This window comes from Bison bison, unplaced genomic scaffold, assembly GCF_000754665.1.
Source record: "Bison bison bison isolate TAMUID 2011002044 unplaced genomic scaffold, Bison_UMD1.0 scf7180017864100, whole genome shotgun sequence".
In the NCBI taxonomy this organism is placed as follows: domain Eukaryota; kingdom Metazoa; phylum Chordata; class Mammalia; order Artiodactyla; family Bovidae; genus Bison; species Bison bison.
The window spans coordinates 436,809-464,065 of record NW_011494672.1 but is presented as its reverse complement, the minus strand read 5'-3'; the positions used below and the strand labels follow the sequence as shown (position 1 = coordinate 464,065).

At 35.2% G+C, this 27,257-nt stretch overlaps 1 protein-coding gene across 2 annotated transcripts in view; it reads right to left on the bottom strand.

Annotated features, from left to right (window-relative positions):
• The window catches only part of STRN (striatin, calmodulin binding protein), a 111,322-nt gene that overhangs the window by 70,510 nt on the left and 13,555 nt on the right, over nt 1-27,257 (bottom strand). For both annotated transcript variants that reach the window (XM_010838612.1, XM_010838613.1), the window contains exon 2: nt 623-726. In XM_010838612.1, coding sequence (XP_010836914.1) covers nt 623-726 — 104 coding nt within the window. The remainder of the gene's footprint in view (nt 1-622; nt 727-27,257) is intronic.

Genomic DNA, 27,257 nt, shown 5'->3' with positions numbered 1-27,257 from the left:
CAAAAATTCTAAAGACCATCTGCTAAAGCAAATACTTAATTCATATGAAAACTTCCAAAATTCACATCCATCACCTATTGTCCTTTACTTGCAAGCCAAGATTAATTCTTGAGTATTTTAGACACTTAGCAGAACAGAAAGGTAAGATTCACTTCTGGAGAGATATGAATAGGTGATAGCAAAGGCTAAAAATATCAAAAAGAAAGATTCTCAACATAGTCTGCCAGAGCAGGTTTTTTCCATGGAAAATACATCAAACTGAACAATACCAGATGATAGGAAAAGGGAGTAAGTATTATAGAAACTTCCTTTACAATTCAAAAACTACTTTAATTCTATAAAGAAATGGATATTGACAGTTCAGGAAGTATACATATTTCTTCAGAAAGGACAGAGTAGGGAAAAAAGTTGTTAAAAATTTTAAAACCATATACATCAGTTTTTGGTCATATTATTACTAAACATTCATCACCAAATTAACATATAGCAACCATTTCTAAATGTTTATTACAAATACTAGTTCCTGAATTCAAACAGAACACATTAAAATTTGAACCTGTGTTAGGAGTAACAGAAAAATTATTCCAGTAAAAGAATACTACCTTCCATTTTACTGAATTACCTTTCCTGTTTAAGAGCATATTCCAGCATTTTGATTCTTCTCACAAGATCCTTCTTCAAGTTTTCTTGACCTTTCCTTTCCCCCTGAAGAAAGGCAATCTGAGCCTGAGTAAGGAAAAGAAAGACAAAATGCAGTTTAGATGAAATAAACTTTTAAAAACTCAGCTGAAGAATCTTTGGAAGATAAAACAATTAAATATATAAACATTTCTTTTTACATATCTGTCACAAAGTAAACAGAAAGGCACTGGTTGCAAGGGGTGGAACGCTTAACTATTTTTTTTTAAAGGACATCTATATGCATTTTACTTCAGACTACAGATGTTAAGACAACCAACGTAAGTGCTGCTGCTGCTAAGTCGCTTCAGTCGTGTCCGACTCTGTGCGACCCCATAGACGGCAGCCCACCAGGCTCCTCCGTCCCTGGGATTCTCCAGGCAAGAACACTGGAGTGGGTTGCCATTTCCTTCCCCAATGCACGAAAGTGAAAACTGAAAGTGAAGTCGCTCAGTCGAGTCCAACCCTCAGCAACCCCATGGACCGCAGCCTACCAGACTCCTCCGTCCATGGGATTTTCCAGGCAAGAGTACTGGAGTGGGGTGCCACTACCTTCTCCAAACATAAGTGCAGACATATGCAAAATACAGTACAGTTTGCTCAAGAGTTTGTCTTTTACGGCACTGAGGTGTGTTCTCCTTTATAAAAAACGAGGACTGAGAACTACCACAAGTCGTACCATTCCGCTTTTAGGTATCTATCTGAAGAAAATAAAAACACTAATTCAAAACACTAATAAGCATCCCCATGTTCACTGCACCATTATTTATAATAAATAGCCAAGATATGGAAACTAAGTGTCCACTGACAGATGGCTACTGAAGATATGCATACGTATGTATATATATGTATGTGTATGTATAACACACACAACTGAATATTTAGTTCAGTTCAGTTCAGTTCAGTCGCTTAGTCGTGTCCGACTCTTTGCGACCCCATGAATTGCAGCACGCCAGGCCTCCCTGTCCATCACCAACTCCCGGAGTTCACTCAGACTCAAGTCCATCACGAGTCGGTGATGCCATCCAGCCATCTCATCCTCTGTCATCCCCTTCTCCTCCTGCCCCAATCCCTCCCAGCATCAGAGTCTTTTCCAATGAGTCAACTCTTTGCATGAGGTGGCCAAAGTACTGGAGTTTCAGCTTTAGCACCATTCCCTGCAAAGAAATCCCAGGGCTGATCTCCAACTGAATATTACTCAGCCATAAAAAAATAAAATCCTGTCATTTGCAATAATATAGATGAACCGCAAGGATATTATGCTAAGCAAAGTAAGTCAGGTAGAGAAAGAAACTGTGTGATTTCACTCACATGTGGAATCTTACAAAAAATAAAGATGAACAAACAAAACAAGAACAAATACATAAATACAAAGAAGAGATCTGTGGTTACAAGAGGCGAAAAGGGTTGGGGGACAGGCAACGTGAGTATAACGGGTGAACTGTACGGTAGTAATTGATGGTAATTGGACTTGTGGCACTGATCATTTTGCAGCATTTACAAATACTGAACTATAATGCTGTACAGTTGAAACTTACACAATTTATTTTCAGAGTGAAGATGAGGAAAGTGGGTAAAGCAAAATCATGAGTTCTTATAATAAGCCTTGTAAAGTAAGAGTTCTCAGAGCTTCACCATCTACTTAAATTTTATGATGGATTCCTTGTCTCCAGAGACTATCCTGGACATCTACAAATAAGGAATAACTGCCTTTTCTCAATCCCCACCTTTAACCCCACCCCCATTTAGATTCGAATATGCAGGGATAAAGAAAGTGAAAGGTGGGAAAAGGAAAATCAGAGCCAGTGGCCCTCCATAATTTCCTGGCCCCACCCAAGTATTACTAAAGAAAGAAATAAAGAAAAAAAAAAAAAAACCTACATTTTAACATGAATTAATTGTAATACTCTCATCTTCAGTCAGACAAAAGGCAAGAGGAAAGAACAGTCATTCAGAATAACTAAAAAATACATTTAGAACTGAAATAATACCTTCTACTTACGGAATTAAAAACTATCTTGCAAGTACTAATCTGTTAAGGTAACTCATAACACCACTAGGAGAGTGGCAGGAGATCTATCTACTTAAAGGCCCTCAAAGACAGCTATCAGGTTCACTATTCTCACATTCTTTCCCCTCTCATTTGTATTATATTAACTCAGATAATGTTATTTATATATCCACAGTGCTTTCCATTTAAGTAAGCAAGAAATTACATTTAATGATGGACCTTACAATATCCCTAAGAAATTGTGGATGATCCAACTAAAGGTTTAGTGAATGAACATTAAACTTAGTCTAAACGACACCCATTTTTCTCTTTTCAGTACCATAATAAACATAAAATCCAACTCACTGAGCTTCTTATAATTTTGAGAATGTAGGTACTGTCATGTTTTTGTTGTCATTTCAACAAACTCTTAAAATTTATATTGCAGTTATTAGAAGGATTATTTTTATCTTATTGAAATACATAAAAATAGGCTAAAGATGATTCAATTGTACACAAAGAGGAAAATGTATCAAATATCTGTAATATTTACACTAAACAATTATAAAACTTTTTGAAATTATTTGTTCTACAATGAGATTATTTTATATAAGCAGAGTAATAATACATGCATTAAAAAGTGACAAAAATGAATGTCCTTCAAAAGGATATGACAGTCCAACTTATTTGGTCAAACAGTGCTTTGGCCTAGAAGACAGTCTTCAAAGTGGCTTTAATAAAAATAATAATAATTTAACCAGTATAATCAAATAATCAAAACAATTTTTAAAAATTACCAATTTCTTCCTTTCTATCCCATTTGACTAGTTCTGTATTTCTGCCACCATTCTGTATTTCTGTCCTGGGTGATTCTGACACTGCAGCCTCTAATGCTCAAAAATCTTTACTGTGACTCATTCCCCAACCCACCAACTACTTCTTATATTTCCAGGACACTTGTTTCCCCATCCTCCTATCAATTCACATACTGGACTATTTAAATATTTAATACTAAAAGATCCAGAATTGTTGAAAAGAAAGATTACAAAGAAGATGGAGGTGCCTGGAAAAGGCAAAACAAACAAGAATAATAGGAATATTGTGATAGTTCCTAGTGATCAAAGAATATCTCTGTGACATTTCTGCCACAGATGCAAAACCTGAAATCAATCATACGGAAACATCAAGCAAACTCAAGTTGAGGGGCATTTTATGTTAACATTCTTATAATCTTCAAAAGCGTCAGGTCATAAAAGTCAAAGAAAAACTGTTTCAGATTGAAGGAGATTAAAAAGACCTGAAAACCAAATGGAATCCATGATTCTGTTCTAGATTTGGCTATAAAAGGACATTATTGGGAAAACTGGCAAAATATGAATGGGACAATCAAACGGTAGTAATACATCAGTGTTAATTTCTACATCTTGATGGCTATGTGTGGTTACACGGGATAGTACTTGTCTACAGAAAACAAACACTGAAGTATTTAGTGGATGGCAATAGGTCATCAGGTTGCCTGGCACCTTGCCCTCAAATGGTTCAGGAAAAAAACTTATTTGTACTGCCCTTCCAACTTTTCTGTCAACAGGAGATTTCTGTTTTTGAAACAAACACTATGCCAACTTCCTTAATATGATAAGACACAAACAATTAAATTCAAAAGCCAGTACCACGTGTAATAGAGAAACCTAAGAAGTAACGACCATCAGGAACAAAACAAAACAAAACAATTTCTTACCACAAATATTTAACATTGCTCTGGTGGTGGCCACTGTCATTAGTCCAGAAAGAAGTAAGTTTGGAAAAAATGAAAATTAATTTAAAAAGATGCATGCAACCCAATGTTCATAACAACACTGCTCACAACAGTCAAGACATGGAAAGAACTCAGTGCCCATCAACAAATAAATGGATAAAGAAGATGTGGTGTACATATACATATATCTACAGACAGAGCAGTATTCCCTATATATACGTATGATACACTGGAATACTACCTTGCCATAAGAATGACATTCTGCCATTTGCAGTAATAGAGATGAACCTGGAAAATATTATGCTTAGGAAACTAAGTCAGAGAACGACAAGTACTGTATGGTATCACTTGTATGTGAAATTTAAAAAATAGTACAAATGAATGAATATGCAAAACAGAAACAGACTCACAGATATCGAAAACAAACCTGTGGTTACCAAAGGGGAGAGAGAGGTAAGTGGGGAGGGACAAATCAGGAGAATGGGATTTACAGAGATAAACAAGACTATATTGTCTAGTACAGGAATTACAGTCATTATCTTGTAATAACGTCAATGAAGTAAAATCTATAAAATATTGAACCACTATGTTGTGCATCTAAAAATAATATAATACTGTAAATCAACTATACTTCAATTAATAAAAAATAAGTTTATAAATTAAAAAAGGAAATAAAATCATATTATTTCCAAATGATTTGACTGGATACCTGGAAAATCCAAGAAAAAATAGACTATAAACTATTATAAAAATATGGGAATTTCAGTAAAGTGAAACCCATGGGCTTCTATAAAAACAACCTGTTAGATGATATAATGAATGAAAACAATTCCATTTATAATAACAAAGTGATAAGATTAGAATAAATCTTACAAGAAAAAAATAAGAGGTACACAAAGATTACTTTAAATGCTACTGAAGAGCATAAAAAATGACATGAACAAATGAGAAGCAAAATTGTGTTCTTAAACAAGACGACTCTGTATTACAATTTTATTTTTCCCTAAATTAATCTTATAAAATTATGCAAGCCCAATTAAAATACAAATACAATGTTTTTAAAAACATCACACATGAGCCTAAAGTACATATGGAAAAATAAATAAGCAAGAATAAAAAAAATTCCAAAGCTCTGAAATATTTTAAAACGTATCATCATTTACAGTCACTTAAAAAGTGGTAATGATGCACAAAAAGACATACCTATGGTACAGACAATCCAAAAACAAACCCAAATACATACAGGAATTTAGTATAAATTAAAGGTGACACTGTACATCATTAGGGAAAATGTAAATTATTCAATAAATATTGATGGCAGCCATCTGGAAATTATTTCTCATATCAAAACAAATTGCCAAAAGGATCAAAAACTTAAAGGAACCCAAAAGTATTAAAAGAAAAGGTAGAGTTTGTTTTGTTCTAATAATCTCATGGAATGTCTTTTTGAAAATAAGACAAAACCCAAAGTCATAAGAAACTAATAAATTTCACCTCAAAAACAAAATTTATATATGGTAATTTAAAAGTTGCTGAAAAACTATAACAAATAAGACCATTTCTTTTTGACAAAATGTCAAAACAAAATCAGAGAAGTAGTAATGCCACAAATCACAAGGGTTTGTTTTTCCTTATATATAAAGAGCACCTACAAATTAATAAGGAAAACATCAAGAATTCAACATGAAAAAACAAAAAGAACATGTTGATAGAAAGGAAATACAAAAGCTCAAACATATTAAAAAGATGTTCAGTCTCAAAAGAGAAATGCCAATTAAAATTATAGTCATATTTCTCCTTTTCATCAGCTTAATAAAGTTCAATAATTAGATAATATGTTTGGAAAATGCAACTGTATGTTGACTGTGATAGTGTTAAATCAGGTTCACCACTACTGTGGACAATCTGAACAAGTAGATAAGGTATGAATATAGCTTTTAAGTGTTACAAATAAAATATTTGTAGTACAAGTAAAACTAATAGTAATGGCACTATTTTTCAAGAGAAAATTTTGGAATTATCTTCAAGGACAATAAATATTAAAAAATTACATAAGTTTTTTATACTGTATACCTAAAAACAGGCCTCTAATTTCCTAGCCATTAGAAACAACAACAACAAAAAAAACAGTAACTAGATATTTTACAACTTAAGTCTACATGATAAATAGGAAACTTGTTTTTATTATTTTCAATTCTAATTTGTCAAAAGGATACATATAAGGAATATAAATCTGCTATATCTAAGTAGGCTTACCTGCACACATGGGAGTATCTAATAACTAAATTATTTTAAATAGTTTTTGAGACCATTTAAATCATCTTGTACTCTAAAATTCTACAGGGTTAAAATTTAAAACTGAAATCAATGAAAAGTATATTCAAAAAGAAATGTACATAAAATATTAGTTTCGGTTGGCTATTTTTCAATTGTTTTTCTGTTATGTGCTATGGGAAAGAAAGAACATTCACTTTTACAAAAATCTAAAATAAAGTGCCAAAAGACAACTAATACAAGTTTCTGTCAACAGAGCACAAACTCACAAATAACAAGAGAAATACATGAAAAGTAAAAGTTAATAAAATAGTTTACTTAAGCTAAAGAAGAGCACATAGTGAAGTTTCAACAATCTGCTCTATACTGACATCTTCATGTTTTCTATAAATTATACCTATTTCCTCTGAGACGCTTTGGACTACATTATTCTCGTGCATCTAGGCTGCTAGGTGTTTTTCTCTAGGCATACAACCGTCATCTATAGCTGGCCCTCCCTCCTAAAGACAGTGCCGTCACTTGGCAGCATCTAACTTTAGCCTCAGAATCACCTAGAGGACGTGTTGAAACACACATTGCTTGGGCTGGCCCCTTCCTCATTTCTGATTCAACAGGTCTGGAGTGGGGCCTAGAACATGCATTGTTATTAAGTATCACACATTACCAGGTGATGCTGATGCTGCTATTCTGGGACAATACTTGGAGAACCACTGACCTACACCATCTGTGACATAGTTAGAAGGCCAAAAATAAAGCAAATAGGCTGCTAAAGAGCAAATAACTGAGCTGTCCCAGAACCCCAGCTCTTTACAGAGAATGATGAAGTCTTATAAATGTCCTCAGGCTGACAAACAGGTACACACTAGCTTTTTAATTCTCTTCCAAATTCCTTGTGTATGACTGTATTTCTAGCAGTCTCCTTATCAGAAAATAAAATCAACAATTTTCATTCAGTTTAATAACATTTTTGCGGAATATCTACCACCCATCACAGTTCAAACTGCCATAAAGGAGAATATAGGAAAGACAAATAAACCAAGTTGCTACTCATAGTGCACTTTCAATTCAGTTTGGGTACAATACCAGTACACACATATATAAACCAACAAATATATATATAACATACACATACATATATCCATATATATTCATAACATGAAACACTGGAGGCTACTAACAACTGGGGATTTGACTCAAATATTCACATTTATTCATCTGACAATATTAACTGAGCATTTACTTTATTGTTGTTGTTGTTCAGTTGCTAAGACATCTCTGACTCTTTGTGACCCCATAAACTGCAGCACACCAGGCTTCCCTGTCCTTCACTATCTCCCGGAGTTCGCTCAAACTAATGTTCGTTGAGTCAGTGATGCTATCTAACCATTTTTATTTGTACCAGGACAGTTACTGGCACTAGGGCTACGGTAGTGACGAAACAAGTAAAACAGAGCTCACAGTTCAGTGGCTGGAACATGCATGCTGAAGAGCATGTGCTGTATGCAACTAGAATCAGAAACTCTTACAAGTAAAAGCAGTAAATATAAAAAATAAACACAAATAAAATACAGTGAGATGCCTATTAATTCTGGAGTCAAGTACAAAACTGATGTATAACTCAAAAACTGTATTCTAATCTGATATTAACTCTACAGCTAGCTTTATCTTTTAACAAACTGTGAGTTCCTTCAAATTTTCCTCATAAAGTTTCTGTGCCATTATTTTTACTTACCTAACATTTCAAGAAAAATGGGGTGGATTTTTTGTTTTTCACCACTCTGCTAAACACAGTATGTAGCTAATCTCATTTAACTGGGACTATCAAACAATTAAAATATTTTCTTTTATCATTAAATTTTTTAAGTGTTTATGATTTATCTCATTTCCAACCAGATTATAATCCCCTTGAAGACAGAAGCCCCCATTCATGCATTCAACAATTATTCACTTAATGCCTTCAATGTATGTGCCTCCCACTTGACTTGTATTAGGATGTAAAGGCAGGATTCCTGCATTCTACTAAATTATAACTCTATTGAATACAGTACCTACTAAACAATTAGAAAAAACTGTTCTGTCCCCAAGTACCTTAGTTATTCAATGTTATCTGATTAAAAAGATAAAATTTTAGTCATAGTAAATGACAAAGATAATAATAAACTAGAAGTATAAAAAATTAGTATAAGCCACAAATTGTTTTCCACATAGCTTTGATAACTTTTTCAATTCTTAGTTCTTTCATCTACCACACTGTCACTATGAAATGTGAACTGCAACTTCTATCATTAAAACAAAAGGTTTTGATATTAATATATGAAAATTATAAATATTAAATATTCAGGCAAAAGCAAAATGACCAAGGCAGACAGAAAATACAATAGAATCAATTTCTTAAAAAAATTTAGGATGCCTAATCCCTTGATTGAACACGTTTAAGCCTTTCTCTTATGTTTCACATGTAGGCAAAATCTTCCTGTTTACTTACATTACTATTTTACCTCTGAAAAGAATATAAGCAACCAGTTGTCCAAGACAGTTTTTTATCTTTTACTGTCTTCTGATAGTAAAAATATGCTATCATTATTCTAGTAATAACAGAACCCAAGTTTATGGATTGGATTGTTTCTCCCCCCACCACAACAATAAATTATATATAATCTTTTTTTATAATGACAAATAGCACATAATTGCAAGAAAATTATGTGAGAATAAAGAAATTCATGATCATGAAACACATATTTGGTGAAACATTAATAGTCACTAAGTGATTGAACTAGCAATTTGGCCTAACTATTAATAGAACTATCCTATAAATAATTGATATTACACACACACATAAAATGCTTATACATATTGAATAGGACTTAGAAAACTATGCATTTGTGAATGATTAATAAGCAATTTTCCAATATGCTGATGAAACCAGTAAAAAACAGATAACTATAAAAAATATATTAGAGAAAGTTTGGTGTCCTCTATTATCAGTTTTTATGGACTCATCGCTACCTTAACTCCTTTTCATATAATCTTTATTTATCTATTGCTTATCAAGTTTATTAACCTCCATGTCTGCTGATTCAAATTTAATTCCAGAAGATAATGCTGAATATCTATTAAATTTAATCTATTTTGTTCTTGCAAGAAAAATTTAAACTAAAAAAATTCTTCATTTTTCTAAAATAAAAAGAAAACAGCAAAATTTTTTATTTTCTAAGTATACCAGAGCTGTTGCTGTCTTTTTTTAAATAATGTAAGTATCACACAGGAACACATTCCTTTTCTGTCGCCACTTAGGGACCTCCTGGTGCTTTTGTAGATCAAATACCTAACACATCATACCCCATACCTTATCCCTGATAAGCTAAGGAGAGGCAATGATAATATTCAGCTTTTCCACTATGGCTTACAAAGCACTTTCACATACCTATCTTAGTATTATGTATCCTATTATAGTTCTTCACAGGTTTAATATGATCCAGGAATCAAAGATTCCAAAAAAAGCATTCAATATCTAGTGTTTCTAAAGTTCATTTGTCACTTAATAATGGCAAATCATTTGACCTAAGTTTTCATTTCATTAGTAAAAATGCTGATAATATCCCCAAACTCAGAATGTTACTGTAAAGTTTAAACTACGTAATGTTTATGAAAGGGTCTAGCACATTTTGGCACCTTTCAAAGGGCCTATTTATTTCCTACCAAAAACCAAGTTAAAAAAAAGAGAACTACATGTAAAAAAGAAGCAAAGGTGATTCAAAATGGCCCCACCACCAATGACATTAATATAGTAATAAAAAAAAAAATTGCTTGGACAAATGTGTATTTGAACTATTCAAGAAGAAAAAAAGAAATAATTAAAGGAAAGGAAAAAGTACTGGTTTTTTTCCCAAAGGGAATGATGTGTACCTAGAACACCCAAGGAAACTAGAAAAATTAAAAGATCACAGATGAATTTAGCTAAGTGGCAGTATATAAAATAAATCCATAAAACCAGCAGCACTCCATTATTTCCTTTTACAAATAAAGGGCAACAAATAGTTACCCTCCAAAAGTAACAAAAATAAAATCGAAAGATAGTTCACCAGGCTTTTCCATATGAAGTTTTCTACATGGCCGCAAGCCTTTGCTTCCTTTGCTCCAATTCAAGCTCACCAGAAACAATTTTTTGAATACTAATTTGATTCCCCAGATTCTCTACAGCAGTGCCTGGATAGACGTTATAAGTCTTCTGGTCACCAGAAGGGCAATAACCACTCAAATTTAAAACAGAATTTCATCTCTTGTGTACTTAGTTACTAGGTCTCAGTTTCCCAAGAATCTGAAGTACTTACGATGCAATAATAAAGGGTTTGAACCTTATAGAGCAGAAGACTAAACGTTAGGATAACGGCTGCCCTTCTCCCATGCGCACCCTGTCCATGTTGCTCTAGGGCATCTCTCTTTCATGTTAACACTATGTATTAACAGTACACACTGAAAAGACAGTAACAGTAACAATAACAAATGAATAATAATACAATGTGTTCACTTAAAGAAGGATAAATATATAAAGAAAAAAATAAATATTTACAGAAAACTGTAAAGCACTCAAGAACAGAGCTGCCCACCTGAACTTTCTGAAGAGATGGACATTTCTCTCTCCGTGCTGTCTGATACAATGAGGTTCCAGAAAGATTAATAAATAAAAGCACTACTCATGTTCCTGACTGGAGAAATAATTTAACTAAGATAGCACTAATATCTAAGTAAATGTATAGATTTAAAGACAAAGTATTAAAAACCCCCTTGGGATAATTCACAGAACTTGATAGACATATGGCAAAATTCTCAGGAATGTGAAAATAGGAATAATAAAGGAAATTAGAAGGAAAAAACCTCCATATATTTCAGCATAGTCATGAGGCAAACACACACTAAATTTTAAAACATAAGACAGAATAGCTCCTTTCCAAGGAGAATTAAATAATTTTTTAAAGACATAAACCCACAAGATCAAAGATAATATAAAGAAGCCACAGGTATCAAGGGGTGAGAGAAAACAGATGAAGAAAGTGTACTTACTTAGCAGCTCAGAAACCGAAGTACCTACAGAGGGAATTCAATGAGAAGCTAGTAGATCTCCCCCAAAATACCTTGAACAGTTCAGAAATTAAGAGGTATGAGATACACAGATGAACAGGTGTGTTACAGGGCTTAAAAAAGGTGGAAGTTAAAAGTATATGAAATGCAGTCAAACCTATTGGAGTCCATCCCTACTCCATGCAAGAAAGCAACTATTTCTAGCCCACCACCCAAGATACTAGACATTTAGTCTCTGAAGAAATATAAACACAGAGGTCCTGACTCAGAACACCAGGTACAGGAGAGGGCAAGAATGGGGCAGTGACCGAAAAAAAAAAAAACAACCAAGATGACTAAGTGAAAGCTTTAAAGGTAAAACCTGTAATCTACTTCCTATCCAGGTTCCATCTACCTCTGCAGTTAGGCTCTCTATCCAAGGCAGGTGATTAGACTACCATTTGCTAAAAAAAAAAAAAACAGAAGAAAACTCAGAAGAAAAAAAGAATTACTGTCATTTAAGTATGGCATTCAGGGGTCTTTCAACAACAAAAAAGCCATTTCACCTGAATCAGATTATCCTTCAGTGAAGGCCTGATCATACTGTACTGAAGGCTCCATGTGAGACACCTGGTCTAGAAACAGAGGACTCCCCAGCAGTTTATGAGGCTACATTCCTAAACATGGGCCATCCGGACATTTGAGAAAAGTCTCCATCCAAAAAAATATAGACAAAAACATAAGGATTAAAAGGAACACAAAGAAAAAAAGACAATACAGACACAAAACAAGTTTTCAAAAGATCTCCAATGGTCTCAGAGAAATACAGCTAACACTGACTGGGTACTTCATATTATAGGTAATTAATGCACTTAATTTTCATAGACTCCCATGAAGTGTTATTATCATCCCTGTGTAACTGATAGAGAACAATATGACACATAGAGATTAGTTTGTCCAGGGTTAATAAGCATGAACAGGATTCAGACCTGGTTCCAGAGCTAAACTTCTTAACAAATATACAATGCTTTGCTGAAACAAGAGATGATATTGCCTCCACAAAATAAAAGGATGCTATCAAAATGTTTAGAGATCAGAACTTTTTTTTTTTTGCAGTTAAGACTATTTTACTTTATTTGTGTAGTAAATTATATTAGATTTTTTGATAAATATTTTGGGGTTAGATGGACTAAAATTAGTAATCCTCAGTAATGCTGTCTCATCATATGGGCCCTAATCTTACCTAATAGATTACTTGAACAGTTTGGTTTTTTTCTTCTTCCAGTTTTATTCAGATAAAATTGACATTGAGCACTGTATAAGTTTAAGGTATGTGGCATAATGATTTGACTTATATACATCACAAAATGATTTCACAATAAGTCTAGTGAATATCGATCATCTCATATAGATATAAAATTAAAGAAGGAAATATTTTCCTTATAATGAGAACTCTTAAGATTTGCTCTCTTTTATGTAACATATAGCATGTAAATTATATTTAACGTGTTGTACACTACATCCCTAGTGCTCATTTATCTTATAACTGGAAGTACCTTTTGGAAAACAAAACTCTTTGAAATGGAAAAGATGAAAGTCAAAATAGGAAATAGAATATCAAGAGATACAGTGAAGGATTCTCTCACAAAACAAAAAAGGCAAAGAAATGGAAAACAGATAGACAAAGATAAGAAAGTAAAAAGATCAATCAAAAGGCCTAACAGTCTAATAAGTAGTTCCTATAAGAGAGACTAGACACGACTCAGCGACTGATCTGATCTGATCTGATATGAGAGACTAGAGAAAATTCAGAAAAGGATATTAAGCAAATCATTCAAAAAAATTTTTTTTCTAGAACTGAAGGACAGAAACAAACCTACTACCAACACAATAAATGCAAATTCACCACTTACACCAAAACCTATCATAAAACTTAAGGCAACCAGGGATAATCTTCCAAGACAAAAAAATAGGACAAATACAAACAGACAAGAATCAGAATAATATTGAGGCTACAATGAAATGAAACAATATATTCACATTCTTTTCAACCATCAGTCAATCATTTTCAGACATATAAATTTTCTAAACAGTTCTTTCCCATACATCCTTCCTCAAGAGACTAATGATACCATTAAAATGAAAGGATAAACTAAAAAGAAGACAAAGTCTTCAGAAAACAGAGGAGTTCTAACAATGGAGGGAAGCAATGAGTTCCAGGATAAAAGCTGATTCGCAGGCCTAAAGAGCAAGTAGCCCACATTAGAGCAAGACAGAAAACTCCAGGAATAAGGTCAAGAGTTTTTTTTTAAAAAACAAGGGGGACAGGAGGCTCCCCTGGTGGCTCAATGATAAAGAATCCAACTGTCAATGCAGAATTCGATCCTTGGTCTGGGAAGATCCCACATGCTGCAGGACAACTAAGCCCGTGTGCACAACACAACTACTGAGCCTGTACTCTAGAGCCTGAGAGCCACAACTGCTGAGCCCACAAATCGCGTCTACTGAAGCCTGAACACTCTAGAGCCTGTGCTCTGCAACAAGAGAAGGTGTGACGATGAGAAGCCTGTGCACCGCAACTAGAGAGTAGCTCCTGCTCCCTGTAACTCGAGAAAAGCCTGTGCAGCAACGAAGACTCAGCACAACCACATAAAAAAATATTACAAATGGGGGAAGAGGGCCAGAGAAATTATCTGGTAAGTGTGATCACATGTAAATTTGTATCTAAAAGCTACTGAAGTTTGTGAATACAGCAACACTCAAAAAAATTAAACCATGGGGGAAAACGAGTTAATCATTAACTCCAAGAAAGCCAAAAACCTTCATAGGAAAAGAAAAAATCACAGTACACAATCTGGCTGGTTCAGAAGTGGATATTATATGTACATTCACATAATAATATAAACATTAACTATAAATACTGAGACATACTGAAGAAAGTAAAGTGAAAATAGAGTGGATAAGTGAAAGGGGATGACATAGCTAAGTTTTAATTTACCATACATGAAGTCTATAGATATTATTTAAAACAGATAAAGAGAGAGTAGTTTAAGAATGTTGTTTTAAAACAGGAATAAATAACAAAAAGGAAAGTTAAAGAGTTTTTTAAAATGGTTGATTCTGCAGAGTTGTATTTGGAGGGAGAGAATGCCTTATCAGGGAACCTGGTTTTCCCATTAGTACTACAGACAGTCCCTGACTTATGAAGGTTCAGCATTACAATGGTGGGAAAGCAATATGTATTTAATAGAAACCGTACTTCACATTTTGAATTCTGATCTTTCCCCAGGCTAGCAATACTCTCATGATACTGGACAGCAACAGCAGTCAAAGCTCTCAGTAAGTCACGCGATCACAAGGAGAAACGACGAATACACTAACAACCATTCGAAGCTCAAGACAACCACTGTTTTTTCCTTTCAGTACTCAATAAATTACATGAAGTATTCAACCTTTATGATAAAATAGGCTTTGTATTGGATGATTTTGCCCAACTTGCAGGATAATATAAGTGTTCTGAACACATTTAAGGTAGGCCAGGCTAAAGGTATCACGTTCAGTAGGTTAGATGTATTAAATGTATTTTCATCACGGTACTTTCTTTTTTATTTAATTGGAGGATAATTACTTTACAATATTGTGATGGTTTTTGCCATACATCAACATGAACCAGTCACAGGTATACGTGTGTGCCCCCTCATCCTGAAAACCCCCACCAACTCCCTCCCTCTGCGTTATCCCAGAGCACTGGCTTTGGGTGCCCTCCTTCATGCATCAAAATTGCACTAGTCCCTATTTACAAATGATACATTCCCAACCCGCTTTTACCAACCCTGAAACTTCCCACTATAGAATCTGGAAAGCCAAATGCTTTCCTGGTTAGATTCTCTTACAGTTACACGTAACCAAGTAACCAATGAGACGTGTGCTGAAGATGGAGAGAAGATAATTCTGGAGAAAGTTTATCACTCACTGGTAAAGGAGATTCACTTCAAAACAAACAGAAAACCTCAAACAAACTTTTCGTTGCTTTTTAGTGTGGTCCTGATGTCTCTAACCATAGTAATCTTGGAATCATAATGTAACAAAAAGAAAGAAAATAAGCCAGCACACTGGGGGTGAAAGACAGTAGAGGAGAACAGAAAGTTTCTTTATGTCCTCACTGACCAACTATACCAGTTATGTGAGATAAAAAGACTGCCCACCACCAGACTTAAGAGAAATATGAACTTTATATGTTATGTCTCTGTTAATAGGGTTTACCTGCAGCCAAAAGCATTCCTAAATGACACTAGTTTCACTATAGTTTAACATTTGTACTGTAATTTTTCACTAGTACAAAATAAACTGCCAATGATGATCTTCATGCATATACACTTTTAGCAATTTTGTTTATTTCTCTGGGATAGACTATGACAAGTAGAATTACTAGGTCAAAGTATAACAGTTTCCTCATAGGTATTGTTAATCATCTTCCCTAGCATTAAGTGTTCTCATTGATTTAAAAAATTCATAGACAGAAAAGGACACCTCATTGTGTTAATGTGCATTTCTTTGATGATAATTACTAATATGAACTATTTTGCCACATGTTGACCATTGTCTTATAACAAAGCCATCCAAATGCTCATAAAGAGATCAGTTCAATAAGCTACATCTTGGCTGCTTTTTAAAAATATTCTTCTTCCTCACTAGAAATGCTGAAAAATGGGGAAAAATCCAAACTTTATATAAAGATATAAAGGAAGAACCAAGAGATCCACTCCTTTACCCCCATTCCATTACTAAGAGGTTACCAATGTGAACAATTTGCAGAAGTCCCTTCTGAACTTTCCTATATGCAGAAACAGACAGGAAAAAAGGCAAAACTAACATCTGCTTTGGTTACATAATTACTAAAAATAAGTACAAGGACTTATATGTATAAGTCCTGGCTTTCCAGGTGGTACAGTGGTAAAGAATCTGCCTGCCAATGCCAAAGACACATAAAATGTAAGTTTGATCCCTGGGTCTGGAAGATCCCCTGGAGTAGGAAATGGCAACAGTATTCTTGGCTAGAAAATTACATGGACAGAGGAGCCTGGTGGGCTACAGTCCATGGGGCCACAAAGAGTCAGACATGACTGAGCACACATGCACAACGAAAATATACAAAATTAATAGTTAACTTTTATTGAGCTCCTCCTATGTTTCACTGCTCTGAATAAGTGTTTTATTAACTCATATCATTGTCACACAAACAAAAAGAAAAATAAAATAGTTAAAATAACTATGTACAAGCATCATATTTAAATCATAGATGTTTACACTAACAGAGATCTAAAGAAAACTAAGACGCTACCGTCAGACTTTTATTAAGATAAGCTGCCTTACGTGTAAATAATATATAAAGGTAATAAGGATATAACGAAAAGAGCTTGTAAGGAGGGAGGATAAGACTGAAATAATAAGTTTATACGTAACTGATTTTACTATAAATGTGGGCATTCCATCTACAAGGCAGGTAACACAAGGCTAGAGTTTTCAGACTAGAAATACATTTGGCAATCTTGGTTTTCATATACACACAAACCTCTAACATTTCTAAAACAATTAAAGTAGCTACAAATGTGTGTGTGTATGCACGTGTATTTCTATATTTTTTTTTCCTTTTATTAATTTTTAAAAATAAGATTCGGAAAATATGGCTTTTTAAAATTAAATCCATTACATAAAATGATATCCATTATTTTAAGTGATGTTACTAATATAAATACAGATCCAATGACTTCATCTTAACCTACTCTACAAGTATTAGATTTTTTTTAGCTTTAATAAATAAAACTATCTTTCTGTTTCCTATTAAAACTGCAACACTAACCTGAAAAATTGCCAAAAATAAATTATAGGAAAAGAAAAATAATCCTACTTGTGAATATAGATAGAAGATGATCTCAATAAATGCAGAGACCAACACTCCATGCTCTTACAAAGGATATAAACAAGCACATCAGAGTAGAGGAAACCCAAAAGGCTAACAAATTTAGGAAGAGATGCTTCATCTCAGTGATAACCAGAAAAATTCAAATTAATTTAAATAGGAGATACAGCTTCACATTTATCAGACTAGCAAAAATTAGAACTCTAGAATATGCCAAGTGTAAACAGCACTGTGCAATTATGCACTGCTAGTGGAAATAAAGACAAGAGTAATCACTCTAGAAACCAATCAGCAAATTACTTAAGTTTATATATACCCTACAAACCAGCAATTTCTCTACCCATTAATATGTGAAAGAAATTCACAAATAGCTAAAAGTAATGGTCTTAATATTCAGAAAATATCACAGATGAGCCTTGTTAAAAAGTGAAAATTATACAATTTAGTTTTTGTAAATAAAAAAATACATGCATAGGAAAAACAAAAATATTTTACAAAGATATATAAAAATCTGGAAGGACAATATGAGAGGAAACAAGACAAAAATGCATAAGTAAATTAAAGAAGAGAGGGGCTGTGTGCAGACCAAGATGATAATGTGCCACAGGCTGAAAAACAGGAGATTTCAATCCTCTCACCTGACTTCAGATTAACAAAAACAATGACTTTAAGAATACTGAAGCAAAAATCCTAAATCCTAAATAAAATATAATCAAATCAAATACATCAGTGTATCAAAAGAAAATCGCTCCACAACCACATTTATGCCATTAGCAAGATAAATGAGGGAAAAAAATAACATATTATTTTAGGAGATCAAAAAAAATTAACAAAATTCATTATCTATTTCTGTTAATAACTCCTGGAAAACTTAGAAGAAACTTCCTTAACATGCTAGATAGTAGTTTTTAGAAACCATTAACAAATATCACACTTAATAGTTACACAATTTCCATACAACTTTTTTTTTTTTTAAGAACAAAAGGAGACCCTCCAGTAAGTATGACTATCATAATATGAAGTTCTGGGATTGATAGCCAATTCTAAACAAAGAAGGAATAAACACGAAATATTTACACTTGGCTTTTCTACCTAAAGTAACTAAACATTAGAAAGAATAAGTATTTCTGCAAGGTAACTAGATGACTTCGCACACAAAAGCACAGCTTTCCCAAATACTGGAAATAACCTGTTGGAAAGTAATGTGGAAAAATCCCACTCACAAAAGTAATAAAACCTATAAATTCTTAAATTTACTCCTAAGTATTTAAGTATAAGATGTCTCTACTTAAGGAAAGAGAGAAATCTTAACTGGAAAAACTTAAAACGTAAAGATGCAATTATTGTCAAGGCAAATACAAGTTCAATTAAAAAAAAACAACTGTGTATGTTTATATGTGTATACACTAAAATTCGGGGAGGATACACACTAAATTGATACCAGAATTTACATCTAAACAGATTATGGCCAAGAACTGGGGAGAGCGAGTTATACAAAAAATACAAATCTATTTTTTGTATATATCTTGTGGTTTGTATATACAATTATTCTTATTCTATATAAATCATTTCTTCTGACAAAGATTCTCTTCTTGACAAAACTTTAGTCAGCCTTCTCTGAGTTCTTTTTTCTTTAAGACCCAATCTTTGGATTTCCATGACCATCTTTATATCATTCAATTTTAGCAAGAATTTTACTAAGGCAGTTTAGCAAGAATCTTCTACCTTTAATATCTGAAAATGTGTGTGTGTGTGCATGCTTAGTCACTCAGTCATCTCCAACTCTTCGAGACCTCATGGACTGTAGCCCGCCAAGCTCCTCTGTCCAATGGACTTTCCAGGCAAGAATATTGGAGCAGGTTGCCATTTCCGTCTCCAGCCACCTTCAATATCTGATCATCCTCAATATCGATCAAATTCCTCATCCCCACTATCCCTCGAGTGATATCTGATCACCCTAGCCTGCCCTCAGCAAGAATCCTGTCAGGTCAGTTTAGTAAGAATCCCTTATCCTTGATGTTTGGGTCAAGAAGCAACAGTTAGAACCTTACACGAACAACTGACTGGTTCAAAATTGGGAAAGGAGTACAACAAGGCTGTCACCCTGTTTATTTAACATATGTAGAGTACATCATGCGAAATGCTGGGCTGGATGAATCAAGCTGGAATTAACATTGCCAGGAGAAATATCAACAATCTCAAATATGCAGATGATATCACCCTAATGGCAGAAAGTGAAGAGGAACTAAAGAGGAGAGTGAAAAAACTGGCTTAAAACTCAGCATTCAAAAAACAAAGATCATGCCATCCGGTCCCATTACTTCATGGAAAATGGAAGGGGAAAAAATGGAAGCAGTGACAGATTTTATTTTCCTGGGCTTCAAAATCACTGAGGACAATGACTGTAGCAATGAAATTAAAAGACACTTGCTCCTTGGAAGAAAAGCTATGACAAACCTAGACAGCATATTAAAAAGTAGAGGCATTACTTTGCCAGCAAAAGTCCATCTAGTCAAAGATATGGTTTTTCCAGTAGTCATGTATGGATGTGAGAGTTGGACCATAAAGAAGGCTGAGCACCAAAGAATTGATGCTTTTGAATTGTGGTGCTGGAGAAGACTCTTGAGAATCCCCTGGACTGCAAGGAAATCCAACTAGTCAATCCTAAAGGAAATCAACCTTGAATATTCATTGGAGGACGGATGCTGAAAATCCAATACTGTGGCCACCTGATATGAAGAGCCAATTCATCGGAAAAGACCCTGATGCTGAGAAGGATTGAAGCCAGGAGGAGAAGGGGGCGACACAGGATGAGATGGTTGGATGGCATCATCGACTCAATGGACATGAGTTTGAGCAAACTCTGGGAGATAGTGAAGGACAGGGAAGCCTGGAGTGCTGCAGTCCATGGGATGGTGGAGTTGGACACAAATTAGCAACTGAATAACAATCATCCTCTTATCCTTGATGCTTTGTCTCCATCAACCCCCTCCACCCACCACACACCCACATACCCTCCTCATTGGCGTTCTATTACAACCTTACCTTGTTGTATTTGGGATTGAGCCCAGTTTCATATTAAAAGCTCTCTTTCCTTCTACTGTAATGGTTCCTGATTAAAATCTGCTTTTACCATCTTAACCACCGTCCAGCTCTGGTTTTCTTTAAAACTGATAAATATAAAATTTAGAGTTTCTAAAAAGAAATTTAGAGTTTCTAAAAAGAAACTCTAAATTTAACTCTGAATTCTAAACAAGGACTAAAGTTGTTTCTTTTTGTAGAAAAATTAGTGGTTTCTAGTAATTTTATGCTCTAAATCTCTAATTCATGTTATGGCAAATTTACAAAAACATTGTCAAAAAAATCAATGTTAACAGATTCCTTAATTAGGTAAGTCAAGTTTTATTTTAAAAAGCTTTTATCAGTAACTACCTGACTTTCAATCATCATAACACACTCACTTCCTGATTTTAAAAAAAAAACTAATATAAAAAATTAGGTCAAAATATCAAAAATAAAAATTTTTACTCAGTCTAAAAGGAAAACAAAGGGAACACAAAGTAGGAAAAACAGTAAAGATTCATAAAACATATATAAAAAATAATGGATATAAATTGAATCATTTAAGCCTTGAAGTATATTGAATCAAAAAGATCCATGAATTCCTGCTTTCACTTTTCAAAAAAGTCAGTGAACATCACTTAATTTTTCTTGATAACTCAGGGCCATAACTATACATATCAATTACTGAACTGTATTATACAAAAATTCAGTGTTCTTTGATGTCATTTGGGAAATTCCTACTCCTGGTTCTCTCACTAACCTATGTGATCTTATTAAAGTTATTGAACTTCTCGGAGCCTCAGTACCCTCAACTATAAAATGAAAGAGTTTAACATCCTGTGATTCTACAGAACCAAAGATGATGTGTATGAAAAACACAACTGAATAAGTACTGATCCCAAGACTAGTATTTTTAAAAAAGATTTTCTTTTTGCTTGCGTTCTATTTACTGTCTTTTTCATGGGAGACTAACAGTATACAGTTGAGCTAATATCTTCCTAGGCAGTATTACTTTGGCTAATTTTTTAAATTTATTACTGAATCCATGACAATAGCCACCTCCCAACAGACATCCTCATCCTACAGATCAATCATCCTCTCCTCTGAAGTTACCAGTGGATCTTGGTCAGCAGTAAGGCAGAGGTAGCAGGAAGGAAAGAGGGAGCTGCAGTATTAGGCCAGGGGTTCCTTGCAAATTTGAACTCAATTTTAACATCATCATTATTAACATGTACTGTGAAAAGGTGCTAGGGAAAAAAAAATTTTTTTAATAGGGTACAGAGGCAGTTGCTGAAGCTCCAAGATGGAAAGGACTGGCTCCGCTATTGGTTTCTATATCCCCAAGGTCCAGAATGGTCACTTGCACATAGCAGATATCCAATAAATACCTATTCAATTAAGTGAACGGGTTCATAAAACGTAGAGTACAAGGTAACACAGCCTAAGTGCCAAACGATAAAGCAACTACAGCTGACCCTGAAACAACAGGAGGTTAGGGGCATCTACCCTTTAGGCGGCCAAAAATCCTTGTATAGCTGGCCCTCCACCCTGGTAGTTCCTGCATATCCATGGTTCCACAGCAGCGGATTCAGCGAACTTTGGATGGTGAAATACTGCAGTATTGACTACAGAAAAAAATCTGCGTTTACGTAGACCTGCACAATTCAAACTCGTGTTGTTCAAGGATTAGCTGTACTAAAAATATTCTCTGAACACTCTTCATATTGGAAATGGAGCTTAAGCTAAATCTGAATAAAGAACACATAAATCTGAAAGAGTAACACAAACCATGAGGTGCTGGAAAGACATTCCAGAATGCAAACCTTTTTGAGTAATGATTTTTAAAAGAGAGAGACAAAGAAAATAAGAGATATGGCTTATGTGCAAAGCAAGAGTACACTATTTTGGTTGAAAAAGATCAAATGGATAGGAAATATAAATAGCCTAATGGAGAGATAATGGAGAGATCTGAAATGTACTACACACAAAAATGAAAAATAAAAGAGAATGTCTTCAACAAATCAATATTTTTAGAAGCCAGAAGCAATACTATGTAGAACGCCTGGGTCAAAGGAGAGACCAGAGGTATAATATTTATTAGGAAGGTCCCTTACTGCAGTCACCCAAACATGAGGTGGTGAGGTGATGGAGGTCTGAACCAGGGTAACAACAGTACAGTATCAGGAATTAAATGATTTTACATAGATTTAAAACATTACACAGGATTTATGAAATCAGATGTGTGCTAGGAAAGTGAAGACAAGAGTGAAACATTCAATGAAAGGTGAATCTAGATTTTTAGACAATGTAAAGCAGAGTTTGGATACAGAGAAGAAGGTTGACTCAGTCTGGGAGGAGGAGGATGACTGAGTGATAGGTCACCCAGGTAAAGAGATGAGCAAGAAATTAGACATGAAGACGGAGAAGGCAATGGCACCCCACTCCAGTACTCTTGCCTGGAAAATCCATGGACGGAGGAGCCTGGTAGGTTGCAGTCCATGGGGTCGCTAAGAGTCGGACACGACTGAGCGACTTCACTTTCACTTTTTACTTTCAGGCACTGGAGAAGGAAATGGCAACCCACTCCAGTATTCTTGCCTGGAGAATCCCAGGGACAGAGGAGCCTAATGGGCTGCTGTCTATGGGGTCGCACAGAGTCGAACATGACTGAAGAGACTTAGCAGCAGCAGCAGCAGCAGACATGAAGAATTTTAACTGTGAAAAGTACCAGGCTTAACTAGAGATATAATTAAATAAAAGGAATCAACTGGAGTGAGAGGGCTTAATGTGTAACTACTGGGGAAAAAAAAAAGTATAATCTGGGCAACAACGATCTGACCAGAGAACAGAAGTAAGATCACAAGAGATTGAGAAAGGAATAATCCAAAAAGAGAAAGAGAACAAAGAAGCTGAGAGAGAGAGAGCTGAGATTAGTATAAAACTGAAGAGAGTAAATGTGGCCTGTACAGAAACATCAAAGTGAATAAGGGATAGGATGACCATATTAATGAATAAGAGCTGAGAAAGGGGTTTCTTTTGTTACTAGTGGTTGGTTGGTTTTTAATGGGAAAACATGAAATGGCGCTAGCAAGAATATTATCATACATATAATGGACTTAGGTCTACCTGAAATTAAGAATCATTGCTTATAAGCTCCATGTGAGCTGCAATCAGTCCTGAATATTCACTGGAAGGACTGATGCTGAAGTTGAAACTCCAATACTTTGGCCACCTGATGCAAAGAACTGAATCATTTGAAAAGTCCCTGATGCTGGGAAAGATGGAGGGCAGGAGGAGAAAGAGACTACAGAGGATGAGATGGCTGGATGGCATCACCGACTCAATGGACATTAGTTTGAGTGAACTCCACAAGTTGGTGATGGACAGGGAGGCCTGGCGTGCTGCAGTCCATGGGGTCGCAAAGAGTCAGACACGACTGAGCGACTGAGCTGAACCCATATCTGCCTGTTCTCCACAGTGCGTAGGAGGAATGCCAAGTATTCAATAAGTACCTAAGGTTTCAACCCAAAGTCTTGAAAGCAAAAGCACACTTTTTTTTTTTCAATTCACAACAACAAATTTTCTATGAGATATTGGCAACCTTGGTAATTTCATATTTCAGTCTTTCTGTGCTCATTCTCACTTAGCTGGTTAGCTATAAGAATCTAAGAAGTTTATTTTTTGAAGGAAAGAAACATGTTTAGTGATAAGGAAATCAAAACCTTTTGTGCTACATTCTAGATAACTGAAGCATTTCTATTTTATTAAAGAAGCAGAGTTCAAAAACGTCTGCAATCATAACACATTGGTAATGCAACTATAAATAAAAAGTAGAATGCAAAGCAAAGATGACTAGATATTTTACTTAAAATAAGATTTACCTTCACAGGAGAAATACTTGATTTGTTATCTACTTAGAAGAAATAAGAAGTGTACATAAAATGTTAAGGTATGGGCTTAAAAAAAAAAATTGTTACATTACCCTGATGATTGTAAAGACTTCTTAGGACATGATGCCAAAGATGCTTGGTATATGCCAGTCAGAGTTTAACACACAAACAGAAAAGAAAACAAACCTATAAGCAAAACAACTAAAACTCTAGCACCATTTGCTGCAGCTATCATCAGGTTGCTATTATGAGGCCAGTAACATCCCTGAAATAAGCTCTGTCAGAATTACATGGCAGGGCTCAGGCAACGCTCTGAACACAGACCTGCTGCTGCTACTGCTGCTAAGTCACTTCAGTCATGTCCGACTCTGTGCGACCCCATAGACGGCAGCCCACCAGGCTCCCCCGTCCCTGGGATTCTCCAGGCAAGAACACTGGAGTGGGTTGCCATTTCCTTCTCCAGTACAGACCTAACTTGCTCTAAAAGGCTCTTTCCAGTGGAACTCATAGCAAGAAGCAAGAGACAGATACACTGTTCCTCTATATACCAACATAAAGATGCAGAAGCAGTGGATACAGAGGGCTGACTATACTATGCCATATTATATGAGCATCTTCGGACTTTGGTACCCATGGAGAGGGGAGGAGGCAGGGGGAATGGTCCTGGAACCAGTGCTTTACAGACAGTAAAGGTTAACCTTAGTACATTACAATGACAAACACTGTGCATATCAAAGAAGTGTAGGACACAAGACTTGCCCTTAAGGACACAAATTAGTTGGGAGACAAGATATACATATACATATATATATATACACACACACACACACACATATATATATAGATACATTTATTTAATACATATTCAAATAACAATGTAACCTAATACATGAGTCGTTCATTTAAGAACCATATATTAAGCAACTGCTATGTGCAAGTCATTCTGCTGAACTTAGGGAAATAAGAACACCCTTAAGGTGACTCACAATCTAGTGAGGAAACAAATATGCAAAGTATGAGATATGTGGTATAATCAAGACAGAGCAAAGTTTTCACCACTAATCCTCTCTCAACCAACCCTATGGATTAAGCAGTATTCTCCAGTAACTTTGTGAAACACTGCCCAAAGCCTAAGGTATACTAAACGTTCAAAGCTAAAGTATGGTGTTGTCTGTAGTTTACTCATACATGTTGGTCAACCAAGAGCCAATTGGACTTTCTCCCAAACCTGCTGATGTCGGTTCCACTTGGTACTTTGATCAGGTAATTCAATTAAGTATCATATAAACCAACAAAATATAGGCATGAAGAGAAAGACTACATTGAATGCTTCAGAAAGACAAGACAAAGGAAACCTACTAAAAAACACCAGGTTTTGTCCAATTAGATTTGGATGAACTGTCAAAGACTGGGGAAAAAATCATTTAAAATCTATGGTTTTGCGCTCAGTGTGCTTTACTCAAAGGAAACCATGGATTTCCCTGGCAGTCCAGTGATTGAGACTCTGCACTTTCCCTGCTGGGGGCACAGGTTCAATCCCTGGTCAGGGAACCAAGATCTCACATGCCAAAAGGCCAAAAAAACCCTAAAATCAGAAATCATTAATACATTATAATTGTAGCTTATTCAAGATTGACAACACAGCACTCCAGTCAGCATTTTAAAACACAATAGTGAAGGGTCAGTGCGCTTGTTTACATGGACAAATGACCGTTATGTTTGTATTTCTTTCTACTTACCATGCCCAGGCTCATCACTCAAACTTTCTTTATGGCAAAGTTATTCCTTATTTCACCTCTCTTCTCATCTGTGAACTGCTGTCCTTTAGTCACTAGGTCATGTCTGACTCTCTCGCAATCCTAAGGAATGTAGCCAGCCAGGCTCCCTCTGTCCATTGGATTTCCCAGGCAAGAATACTGGAGTGGGTTGCCATTTCCTTCTCCAAGGCATCTTCCCAACCCAGGGATCCAAACCGTGTTTCCTGGGTCTCCTGCACTGGCAGGCAGATTCTGTACCACTGAGCCACCAGGGTTGTTAATTCACCATCTATGAATTACGGAATGATTATGAATATCTACACAGGTAGTTTTGCAAAGGTTAATAAAAATTATACATGTAAAGTGTTTAACGCTGTACCTGGCATAGGGCAAGTGCTCAATAAATAAAACTATTATTATTTTTGGAGAGTAAAGAAAAGAAAGAGAGCAAAGAGCAGATACAGTGCTGGGTTCTATTACTGGGACCAGGGCACCTTCCTCCCTGACTGACTACTCTTTCCAGTTCAGTAAGGGAGTTGACCCAGGTCCCCAGGCTCCTTCTGCTCCCTCCTTTTAGCGTATGAATCCACATTCCTCAGGAGCAGGTTTTATTTGTGCCTGTAATTCCGGCTCCTTAGCTCACTGCTTAACTTTCTCATTTAGAAAGTATAAACAAAAAAATTGAGAACAAGTCCCAGACTGGGCTGTAATTTTCCATCAGGTGAAACTGGTATCATCCTTTAGGAATTTGACATGTTTATTTCTCCTAACTAGATATGCTGGTATTGGATCCAACTTCCGTCACATGTAAATGAGTGCTAATAAAACATGTGTGTGAGGTAATGAAACATCCCTCCCCCTCCCCCCCGCC